The sequence below is a fragment of the Clupea harengus genome, unplaced genomic scaffold, assembly GCF_900700415.2.
Source record: "Clupea harengus unplaced genomic scaffold, Ch_v2.0.2, whole genome shotgun sequence".
Lineage (NCBI taxonomy): Eukaryota > Metazoa > Chordata > Actinopteri > Clupeiformes > Clupeidae > Clupea > Clupea harengus.
In genome coordinates, this window is record NW_024879614.1 from 22,501 (window position 1) to 35,000 (window position 12,500).

At 45.9% G+C, this 12,500-nt stretch overlaps 1 protein-coding gene across 1 annotated transcript in view; it reads left to right on the forward strand.

Moving 5' to 3' along the window:
- Positions 1-12,500, forward strand: part of LOC122129274 (microtubule-associated serine/threonine-protein kinase 2-like) — a gene marked incomplete at its 5' end in the record, with an annotated part of 40,228 nt that overhangs the window by 16,717 nt on the left and 11,011 nt on the right. The window contains 12 exons of the mRNA XM_042704265.1: positions 4,092-4,193; positions 6,225-6,357; positions 6,648-6,715; positions 6,902-7,005; positions 7,496-7,704; positions 8,152-8,290; positions 8,528-8,660; positions 8,821-8,986; positions 9,338-9,439; positions 10,229-10,351; positions 11,805-11,914; positions 12,094-12,248. Coding sequence (XP_042560199.1) covers positions 4,092-4,193; positions 6,225-6,357; positions 6,648-6,715; positions 6,902-7,005; positions 7,496-7,704; positions 8,152-8,290; positions 8,528-8,660; positions 8,821-8,986; positions 9,338-9,439; positions 10,229-10,351; positions 11,805-11,914; positions 12,094-12,248 — 1,544 coding nt within the window. The remainder of the gene's footprint in view (positions 1-4,091; positions 4,194-6,224; positions 6,358-6,647; positions 6,716-6,901; positions 7,006-7,495; positions 7,705-8,151; positions 8,291-8,527; positions 8,661-8,820; positions 8,987-9,337; positions 9,440-10,228; positions 10,352-11,804; positions 11,915-12,093; positions 12,249-12,500) is intronic.

Consider the following 12,500-nt stretch of genomic DNA (forward strand, 5'->3'; position numbering starts at 1 on the left):
GTGTACTCCCTGCAGTCCTGTTACTGCACGCTGGAGCAATAATACACCTGGCTATTTCTTTATATTCTGGTTCCAGATCAGCTCCAAAGGGAGCATATTTGGGGATGTAGACGTCTCATTGATCATCAGCAGTGCTCTCAAACGGGTCCTCTCTGGTCCACTCTTCAGTGCGTTTATCGCACCATCAGTCTACTGAATGGCACTGATGTCGTAGTATGAAGAAGTCTGATGTGTTCATTGGAGTCCATCAGAAACAAACAGCCTTCTCGCTTTCTACTTATCCTCTTTCACCATGTTCCCTTTCTATCTCTCACACTTATCCTCTCTTTCACAAATATTCCCTTTCTATCTCTCACTCTTATCCTCTCTTTCACAAATATTCCCTTTCTATCTCTCACTCTTATCCTCTCTTTCACAAATATTCCCTTTCTATCTCTCACACTTATCCTCTCTTTCACCATGTTCCCTTTCTATCTCTCACACTTATCCTCTCCTCCATATTTCTCCATATTCTCTTTTTTTTTGTCTTGCCGTTTATATCTCTCTTCTGCACTCATTCCTTTTCCTGTCTTTGTCTCCAGCTTTATTTCTCTACCTCCTTCTCCCTCTGTCTCTCCTTCTCTCTCTCTCTCCATCTCTTTCTGTTTAATTTTTTGTTCTGATGCAGGTCCGATTGTCTTCCAACCTGTCACCCAGGCATTAGTCATGAGCTGTGCTGCTGATGTGTGTATGAGCTCAGTCACAGAGCCAAAGGGTTTAAACCTCGACTTAATGGCTCCCAATGGTACCATTCTAAACACCCACCCACCCCCTCCCCAAATTGTTTAGGTGTGTGAGTGTGCGGGATGATGTGTCAATGTGTGTGTGTGACGTCTATAGGTGTTTGTGTGTGTTGAGACGTGTATGTGTTTGGACTGGGGAGGGGTTATTTTAATTTCACGCTCCAGCAAACCCTGGTGGTGGTGACGGATGAGTCTTTCAGACAGCGGAGGGGAATGAAATGAGAGGGAAGGAGGGACGGAGAGAGAGAGAGAGAGAGAGCGAGAGAGAGAGGGGGGAAGGCGGAGGCAGGTTTTGTTTTCCTTCTCTTCGGGTCCTGTAGGCGAGTGCGAGGGTGTGCACACGTGTGTGTGTGTGTGTGTGTGTGTGTGTGTGTGTGTGTGTGTGTCTGTCTGCAGTGAGGGGAGGGTTAGCCCCTCTCATCCAGCAGACCCTCAGACACACATCCATGGGACACGCACATGTGTTGCCGCAGACCACGCAAGATGACATCACCCAGACACTGCTAATTGGCTGACGTGTTTCGGTGGGGATGGGAGCAGGTGGCGGCAAGGATTGGTGTATAAAACGGCGTGTGGAGCAAAGGAATTTAAAACAGGAGGATTCTAAAAAAGTGTGCGCCTGCCACCCTGGTCTCCGAGTATGTCGGGGGTGTCGTGGCAACGGCGTGTGGAGGAAGAGGAGGTGCTGCAGCGGCTGCTGGAGCAGCGGGAGTGGAGCGTGCTCACGCCCAGCCATGAGTTTGCAGTTGAGTTTCTCCTCACAGGTTCTGGGGTGTCTGTGGGTTGGCTGGCTGGCCAGAGTCACTGCGTCATTAGGGATTGCTTAGAGTCTCGTCAAGTATGAGGATAAAAAAAGAGAGCTTTTGGGGGGGGCTCTTGTGAAGAACATGGAGGAGTGAACTTTGAGATGAGATCGGGGTGGCTGCTGAATGTTGCCTGTTTTCAGACGTGGCGGAGTTATTTGTTGATTTAGGATTGTTGTGTGTTTGACAAACTTCCCAAACCTGTTGTGTATATATAGTGAGTTACTTTTGTGTTGGCTCTGCACTCTGAACTGAGGTAGTTTTATTTGTTGTGGTGCTTGTAGTCTATGGACATGAGAAAAGTTACCTCTGTTGGTTTGATATCGGTCTGATTTCACTTACTTATTTTTACAGCGAGTTTGTGGCCCTACTGATGGATTTATATAACTATCAGTTGTTATGATCTGAGAACAGCTGCTGGCTGTTAATTCAAATGTAAATTTTGTTCACTGTAGAAATGCTGGTTTTGGAACATCTGTTGATTTATTTTATTTTATTTTATTATTATTATAATTTTTTTTCTCTGACGACTCTATTCATATTGAGTTTTATTTCTGATTTAGTGATTTATTTCGGCTAGGGGGTTATTAAACTGTGCCGTATCTCAGTGGTGTTTGTGTGTTGGGCTCAAGGACACAGAATGACCCCAGGGACGGTCCTGCTGTCTGAGGGGCAGACCTGAGCATGGGGCAGACCCCTCACTGGGTGACTACTAGAGTGAGACGCCACAGGGGCTGGTCTCACTGGGTGACTATTAGAGACGCCACAGGGGCTGGTCTCACTGGGTGACTATTAGAGACGCCACAGGGGCTGGTCTCACTGGGTCACTATTAGAGACGCCACAGGGGCTGGTCTCACCCCGGCCACCACCACTGACCACCCTGGCCACATGGGGCTAGCCCTGAAGACATCCACAGAATGGCAGAGTGCAAGCTCAGCACTAATATACACACACACACACACACACACACACACACACACACACACACACAGAGACACACACACAGAGACACACACAGAGACACACACAGAGACACACACAGAGACACACACACACACACACACACACACACACACACACACACACACACACACACACACAGACACACACAGAGACACACACACACACACACACACACACACACACACACACACACACACACACACACACACACACACACACACACCCCTTCCTCCTGGGGTAATGGGGTGAGTGACCCTCTGGCCTCATTCCTCCCATAGAGGAGGGACCAGAGGGGCCGGGGTGTCTGGATGCTGATTTCTCTCCCACTGTTCTAGTTCTCCCCGTCTGGGTACCAACTGACTGTGTTACCTGCGTGTGTGTTACCTGCTTGTGTGTTACCTGCGTGTGTGTTACCTGCTTGTGTGTTTGCTATGTGCCTGTCAGACGACTCTGCTGTTTCTTTTTTTTTGTGTGGGTTATCTTATTTCATTCGTTCCATTGTCTTTGTGGACATCCTCGGTATTTCCAGTGCCCTTTTATATTACTTCTTTATTTCAATTATTCAGGCCTGATGAGGAAGCCCCAGGGGCTGTGATGTCATTTACAGATGTCTCTATTACAGAGAGAGAGAGAGAGAGAGAGAGAGAGAGAGAGAGAGAGAGAGAGAGAGAGAGAGAGAGAGAGAGAGAGAGAGAGAGAGAGAGACCCAATTCCCCCCAGCCTGGTTATTAACCACCTCTGTCTGTCTATTACTCATTCATTTTCTCTCTGTCTCTCTCTCTCTCTCTCTCTCTTTCTCTTTTTCTTTCTTTCTTTCTCTCTCTCTCTCTTGTGCACTGACTGGGTCTTCATCCACCTCTCTCTTTCTTTCTTTCTTTCTTTCTCTCTTCCTCTCTCTCTTTCTCTCTCTCTCTCTTGTGCACTGACTGGGTCTTCATCCACCTCTCTCTTTCTTTCTTTCTTTCTCTCTTCCTCTCTCTCTTTCTCTCTCTCTCTCTCGTGCACTGACTGGGTCTTCATCCACCTCTCTCTTTCTTTCTTTCTTTCTTTCTCTCTCTCTCTCTCTCTCTCTCTCTCTCTCTCTCTCGTGCACTGACTGAGTCTTCATCCACCTCTCTCTTTCACCCCCTCCCCTTTTCACTTTGTAAGGCTGTAAATATCAAGAATCGGGCTCTAGGAAAATCATGCATTTTTGAGTAGATGTCATTTACTTCCATGGTTTCTTCTGATTCGAAGTACAGTGTGGATGCATCACTATGACAGACCATGTTGATTGGGGCAACATGTTGTATGTGTAGGTATGAGTCGGAAATGATAACATACTGTATGAGTGAGTGTGGCGTTTGGTTGGGGAATGTGGAGTATGCAATGGATGTGTTAGTGTTTATAAGACTATTAAACTACATATCTCACTGTACCACTCTGTGTCTCCCTCTCCCTCTCTTTCTCTCTCTCTATCCCTCTCCTTCTTCTCTCTCTCTTTCTCTCTCTCTCTCTCTCTCCCTCTTATCTCTCTCTCTCTCTCTCTCTCTCTTTTCTTAGGCTCATGAGAGGTCTGAGAGTGAGGAGATGGCGTTTGTCACGCGGCTGGTGAGGAAGCTCATGATCGTGATCTCCCGGCCTGCCCGGCTACTGGAGTGTCTGGTGAGTGTTGGTCTCCACACACCTCTGTCTGTTAGATGCCGTTGTAGATAACATTATGAAGTCTACGTTTGTTATTGATGAGCATCTTGTAATATTGAAGCTCAATATTAAACTGAAAAATGTAAAAACATTATTGTCAATATGTTATATTATATTATGCACTTCTCCTCTTTGTGTATGTTGCTTCACAAGCAGTTCTTCATTAACACACAGAACAGCAGATTCATTTTTATTAGCCTCAGCGTACTTCCATAATCCCTCAGGCAGTAGCTCGGCCCTCGTCACCTCTGCTGCAGAGAGTGTGTGTGTGTGCGTGTGCGTGGGTAAGTGTTGAGTGGTATTAGTGTATACAGGTTTCCTCACTGAATCAGGAAGCATAATTACAGAAATTTGTCGAAGTGGTTTATTGTCCCATTAAACTGTGTAATTGAGTGTGACTGCAAAAGTGAAAATTCAGCAAATAGTTTCCTCAGTTGTCAGGGTGAGTGTGTTGTCAGGGTTGCTGTGAGTGTGTTGTCAGGGTTACTGTGAGTGTGTTGTCAGGGTTGCTGTGAGTGTGTTGTTTATTGATGACATTGTTTATGAGCTGCAGTCCTTCTTTGCCTGGGTTCACTGAGTGGATTCCTCACTGCTGCCTCCTCTCTGTCATCTGTTACATTATAAGACCTTACAGTCCGTCCGTCCCGTCCCGTCCCCGACACTCTGTTACATTATAAGACCTTACAGTCCGTCCGTCCGTCCCCCGACATTATCTGTTACATTATAAGACCTTACAGTCCCCCCCCGACATTATCTGTTACATTATAAGACCTAACAGTCCCCCGACATTATCAGTTATATTATAAGACCTTACAGTAGCCCTAACCCTAACCCAGTAGCCCATCCAGCTGTGGGACTGAGAGAGCACCTCAGCTCCTACTGTGTCTGGAGTTTTCCAGAGGGCCATCTAAACATCTCCTTTTTATTCCTGCGATATCCGCTGTCAGTGTGCACACGTGTGCTCTGTCCACAGCACACTCGTAGCCCCTTCATCTTTTCTCTCTTCAATCGTGTGACTCCCTCCTCTGTATAAGACCCTCGGGCCCCTTGGGCTGCCTGTGTGTGAGGAGTGTTTGTGTTATTGTGTGTGGGGATGCAGCGTGGTGTTATAGCAGATAAAGAATGTGTGTGTAACAGAGAGGGAGAGAACAGTGTGCAGAGAGAACCCTCTTGGTTTATTAGCTTTCTCTCCATGCTCTAGCAGCTGTAACTATGCATTTAGCATCATGCCGATTAGAGACATTGTTAACCTGTCATAACCTGCAATGGCAGCTTTGCAGTTAAAGAATGTCACAGTGTCCTGGACAGTGTATGACGTCTTACTTTGTTCTCCACGGAACATGTGTGTATCCTTATTAGCCCATACATTCTACACACACACACTTTCGCCTGTTTGGTGAAACATACACACAAGGACACACATGCAAGTAAATCATTGTTGGTAAAAAAAGTGTCCAGAGGTGTTATAGTCCCTGTGGGTGCTTCACCATGGTTGGCATATTTGTGTTTTAATTAGGGGTGGGGAAAAAAATCGATTTTTCGATTTCTCTCGATTCTCTCTAGAACGATTCTGTCTCGATTCAGAAAAGTTCATAATCAATTTTTTAGTATTTTTTTTTTTTTTACACATTCATTTTGTGTTGAAATGCAAGCTGCATCGATTATTGCATTGTTTAATAGGAAGTCATAATTGTGACAAGGAAAAACTTTTTCTCTAATAAAAAAAATAGATCTGTTGATTTTCTTTAATTATCAAACACAAAGTAGGAAGTGATTTGAGACTCTGAGTAGCAAACTCAAATGTTTTAAAAATCGAGATGCATCGATAATCGCTTTATCGGTTTAGAATTGATAATCGATAATCGGTTTAGAATCGAGAATCGGTTTCAGAATCGAATCGTTGACCTCTGAATCGGAATCGAATCGTGAGGTGCCAAGAGATTCCCACCCCTGGTTTTAATGTCCTGGCTGCTTCTGCTCCCGATCCCGCAGGAGTTCGACCCAGAGGAGTTCTACCACCTCCTGGAGGCTGCCGAGGGCCATGCCAAGGAGGGCCAGGGCGTCAAGTGCGACATCCCCCGCTACATCATCAGCCAGCTGGGTCTCACCCGGGACCCCCTGGAGGGTGAGAACACACACACACACACACACACACACACACACACACACACACACCTAGCACACACAGACGTACTCTTGCACCCAAACTTCATTTCATATTTGAGTGGAATTTGAATTCTGAAAGGCAGAAAATGCCTTATTATTTAGTAAGTGATAAGCATGGCTCAACGTAATACTCTCCAATCATCTCATTCTCTCTCTCTGCTCAACGTAATACTCTCCAATCATCTCATTCTCTCTCTCTGCTCAACGTAATACTCTCTCATCATCTCATTCTCTCTCTTTGCGCCCCAGAAATGGCCCAGCTGAGCAGCTATGACAGTGGCCATCCTGACACCCCTGAGACCGAGGACTCCATTGATGTGAGTGCTGTGGGTGGAGATCGATGTCCATCATCCTCAGAGCAATGAATATTTCCCTTTCATATCAGATCATCTGTTTTTACTTTACACTTTCGTATTACTACCAGGTTGCTTACTCCTTAAACCTGAATGTGTGTGTGTGTGTGTGTGTGTGTGTGTGTGTGTGTGTGTGTGTGTGTGTTCCAGGGTCGAGGAGCCTCTGTCCAGTCAGCTCCAGTTCAGCAGAAAACCAAACCCCCTCGAGAGGACGACTTTGAAACCATCAAGCTGATCAGCAACGGTGCTTATGGGTAAGAAACACGCGCTGTGTGATCTCAGAGCTCTAGTCTGCTGTACCATGGATCGTTTCCCACTGCGGCATTAAAGTTATGATGCTGTAATACAGCGGCAGTCATACCAGACACATTCTGGTCAAAACAAACGTCTTCCCCTGCCACAGTGCCAATATGTAGCATGGCCAACACAACTAAACCCAACTCAACACAACAGCGCCGCTGCAGACTGGTCTCTTTCTCACTGTGATGCTGTAATACAGCCGCAGTCATACCAGACACATTTTGGTCAAAACAAACGTCTACCCCTGCCACAGTGCCAATATGTAGCCTGGCAACCACAACTCAACACAACAGCACCGCTGCAGATGATTGGTCTCTTTCTCACTGTGCTCTCTGCCGGACAGCACCGCTGCAGATGATTGGTCTCTTTCTCACTGTGCTCTCCCCCCTCCAGCGCCGTGTTCCTGGTCTCTTTCTCACTGTGCTCTCCCCCCCCTCCGGACAGCGCCGTGTTCCTGGTGCGTCACCGCGAGACTCGCCAGCGCTTCGCCATGAAGAAGATCAACAAGCAGAACCTGATCCTGAGGAACCAGATCCAGCAGGCCTTCGTGGAGAGGGACATCCTCACCTTCGCCGAGAACCCCTTCGTCGTCAGCATGTTCTGCTCCTTCGAGACCAGACGACACCTCTGCATGGTCATGGAGTACGTGGAAGGTAGGCCCACGCTCGACGGTTAATAATAATAATAATAATAATAATAACAATAACAATAATAATAATTTATTTTATTTGTAATGCACTCTTCATTCAAAAGAATCTCAGAGTGCCAACATATTTTATTCAAATAAAAATGAATTAACATAAGCATAATAGAAAACTTTTTAACATTTTAACAAACGATTTACCACAAGGCCAGAAATGCCTTCCTAATTACAATATTAACGTTAATGTCCTTTACGTTAATGTCCTTGACATCCAAATATACTACTGTGCTTTCATGGTATCATCAGGTAATCGTCCTAAACACACACACACACACACACAGATTCACGCACTTGTTAAATGACACACTCAAAGTTAGCACACAAGTAAAACAGTCTGCTGTACTCCAGTAATGCACACATGTGCCGTCTCTCACCCACGTCTTGTGCCCCTGGGCAGGTGGAGACTGTGCCACTCTCCTGAAGCATATCGGGGCGTTGCCTGTGGATATGGCACGCATGTACTTCGCTGAGACTGTGCTGGCTTTGGAGTATCTCCATAACTATGGCATTGTTCACCGAGACCTCAAACCAGACAAGTAAGACATTACACAGACCCCCCCCATGTCCCTCTCTCTACCTCACTCTTCTTTTTCTTACAGGTTTGGCCTTGATATTTGAGAATAAGTATTGATTTGATATACAAGGAAATCATCATTATCAATGGAAGCTTTTGTGTGCTTACTAACAAAGTAAATAGTTTAGCGTTAAAATGCCTTCCACTTTGGGATGTATGTGTAAGTGGCCAATCTGTGTTCTGTCTCTGTGTTTTAAAGTCTGTTGATCACCTCCCTGGGGCATGTCAAACTCACTGACTTTGGACTGTCTAAGATCGGCCTGATGAGCCTCACTACCAACCTCTACGAGGGACACATCGAGAAAGATACTCGGGAATTTCTTGACAAGCAGGTACACATTTGCATTCTGCATCTGCATGTAAGTGTGTGTGTGTGTGTGTGTGTGGTTGTGTGTGGTTGTGTGTGTGTGTGTGTGCTTCGGCTTCGACAGATTTATTTTCTGTGGCATTGCTTTCTGAAATATTGACTCTCTATCTCCCTCTGCTGGCCAGGTGTGTGGCACTCCAGAGTACATTGCCCCTGAGGTGATTCTCAGGCAGGGCTACGGCAAGCCAGTGGACTGGTGGGCCATGGGGGTCATTCTGTACGAGTTCCTGGTGGGCTGCGCCCCGTTCTTTGGTGACACGCCTGAAGAGTTGTTTGGACAGGTCATCAGCGGTGAGTAGCACATACAAATGCATATCTTCTGTTGCTGATGGACTTGGAGAGAAGTTGATATTAATATTAGTGGTAAATAGTAGAAATAGCCGTTACAACCATGTTTGCCCTAAGACTTACTTTTGGACGTCAAAATATCATAAGCATTGTTTGTTCATACAATTTGTAGAATGCCTGTACAGCCATTGATTGGTCTGGGTCTTTTTTTTCTACTTAAGATCAACGTTACAATTACATTTTGTGACCTGATTTTGTGTGTGTCTGTGTGTGTCTGTGTGTGTCTGTGTGTCTGTGTGTGTCTCTGTGTGTGTGTGTGTGTGTGTGTGTGTGTGTGTGTGTCTATGCTTTCAGATGAGATAATCTGGCCAGAAGAGGAGGATGCTCTTCCTGCAGATGCTCAGGATCTCATCTACAAACTCCTCAGACAGAACCCTCTGGAGAGACTTGGCACAGGTCAGCAGCCCTGCTCTCTCAATACTGAAGGGATGGCCCTCAACAACGTGTTCCAATACACTATAGTACAACAGACTGGAGATATACTCTCTCAATACTGAAGGGATGGCCCTCAACAACACACTATAGTACAACAGACTGGAGATATACTCTCTCAATACTGAAGGGATGGCCCTCAACAACACACTATAGTACAACAGACTGGAGATATACTCTCTCAATACTGAAGGGATGGCCCTCAACAACACACTATAGTACAACAGCCTTGAGATATACTCTCTCAATACTGAAGGGATGGCCCTCAACAACACACTATAGTAGAACAGACTGGAGATATACTCTCTCAATACTGAAGGGATGGCCCTCAACAACACACTATAGTAGAACAGACTGGAGATATACTATTTGAATGAAACATCTGACTAAGGATCGATTCACGTCCTGATAAAGTTTTTAAGTGAGGCCTTCCAGCCATGTTCTATGACCATAGGAGAGGCAATGGTAATCTGATTTGGTTTGGTAAAGGAAGTAGGATGCAATTGTTTGCCTTCAATAATGAAGTCGTGAATAGACCCGAATGCGGAAAAAATGTATTAATGTCAAGTATACAATTTGATAGGATTGTTCAGATTTAACTGTAACAAAGCTCATCCGTCCTTTGTTGTGTGTGTGTGTGTGTGTGTGTGTGTGTGTGTGTGTGTGTGTGTGTGTGTGTGTGTCTGTGTGTCTGTCTGTCTGTCTGTGTGTGTGTGTGTGTGCGTGCGTGCGTGTGTGTGTGTGTGTGATTAGGGAGTGCATATGAAGTGAAGCACCATCGCTTCTTCACCCATCTGGACTGGAACGGCCTCCTGAGACAGAAGGCTGAATTCATCCCTCAGCTTGAGTCTGAGGATGACACCAGCTACTTCGACAGTAAGGCTCCCTAATACCCATCCACCCACACACATATGGATGCATACACTCACACACACACACACACACACACACACACACACACACACATACACACACACACACACACACACACACACACACACACATATATATATATGTGTATATATATATATATATATATATATATACACACATACACACACACACACATACACATACACACACACATATACATACACACACACATATACATACAACTAGCTTCTGGTGTTGGCCCTCAGTAGGTGTCCCTGTGTGGTTTACCCACAGATCCTTAACCCTATGCTATGGACACAGCCACATGCACCTACACAAACATTGAAAATACACACAAGAATCAAGCTGACACTCTACACCAGGGGTACTCAATTAGAAACCCAAAAGGTCCACTCGCCAAATTTCCATTCAGTCCAGGGTCCGGAACAGTGACGGTCAAAATCCAAAAACATAACTCCAACAAAAACGTTCGAACTATGCACAAAAGGTGATGTGGTCTAGCCTTATTTGTGTGAAAGGTGACACTTTTTTTGTGGTTTAAACTTGGGCATAAAAGGTGTGAAGGCCAGGCGGAGGCACTGATGTAAGTGTTCATTAGTGAGTGTGCTCCTGTATTTGTTTTTCACCATATTCATGGTTGAAAAGGCAGACTCACAACAGTATGTTGAGGTATGCACGCTCTTGTTGTGTGGCTGATCTAACTATTACACTGCATGTTGCTTGGTATGATTGCAGATGGTTTATTTTTCTGCCCCTTACCTCAGAGTTCTGCGGGTATTTTTGTTCGAAGTGTGCATGCTTTGTTTCATAGTGACGTTTTACGTTGCCACTTTTGACAAGGGCAACCGTCTCGTTACAGATTAAACACATCGGTTTTGTGCTCCCCACAGGCAGCACAAATGCATACTTGTCAGTCCACTCTGTCTTAAATTCGCGATTTTTGTCGGGTTTAAAGCACGCCATGATTTTCGTTTGCTGAGAAAAAGATACCATTCACAAATCTATCTGCCCGCGTTGTTGCCATTGACACACACAACCTGCGTGACCCACAGAGCTCGCGGCCAACATTGAGTGAGTGAGTTATCATAGTGATGTGGTTATTACAGCTCCTGATTGGACCTCTGGATTGGACACGGAAGATAAAAACCACATCGGGAAAAAAATATATAGCGCAAAATCACGCACCAATGAAAACTCGCTTGGATCATGATTAAATTAAATTAGATTAGAATGTTGATTTTGGCTTCGGTCCAGATTGAATTGCGTCTGGGTCCGGATCCGGACCGCGGTCCGCCTATTGAGTACCCCTGCTCTACACACATTGAGGACTAGCTTATGATTGCCTCCTGATGAATAAGCCTTCTACTCAGGGCTTTTGTGGTGTGTTTGCTGATGTTGTAATAATGTTGTTTTCTGCCTGCCTCGTCTCCTATAGCTCGGTCCGACCGCTACCACCACGTGGAGTCTGAGGATGAGGAGGACACCAACGATGAAGAACACCTGGAGATCCGCCAGTTCTCCTCCTGCTCACCCCGCTTCAGCAAGGTAACTAATGTGCACAAATCCTCTTTCACCCATCCTGTCAACCAGATTTCAAGTTTTTTTGTTTGTTTTTTTGTAACTGAACGCATTTTTAATTGGCAATAGCCATATGATGCAACAGCCTCTGAATCTCCCCTCCTCTCTTCCTGCCCTGACCCTTGACCCCTGACCCCTAACCCCAGGTGTACAGCAGTATGGAGCGCCTGTCTCTGCACGAGGAGAAGAGGACGCCTCCCCCCACTAAGCGCAGCCTGAGTGAGGAGGGGGGCGAGCGCCTGGACAGCCTGGGGGGCCTCAAGACCAGAGACCGCAGCTGGATGGTGGGATCCCCAGAGATGTGAGTGACCAGCGACGCTCTTCTTCTTCTTCCTCTGTGTGAATGAAGCTCTTCTTCCTCTGTGTGAATGAAGCTCTTCTTCCTCTGTGTGAATGAAGCTCTTCTTCCTCTGTGTGAATGATTCCATCCGCTCTGCCAGTGAAGCTCTTCTTCCTCTGTGTGACTGATTCCATCCGCTCTGCCAGTGAATCTCTTCTTCTTCCTCTGTGTGAATGATTCCATCCGCTCGGGGGCAACAGTGTTCAGACATGC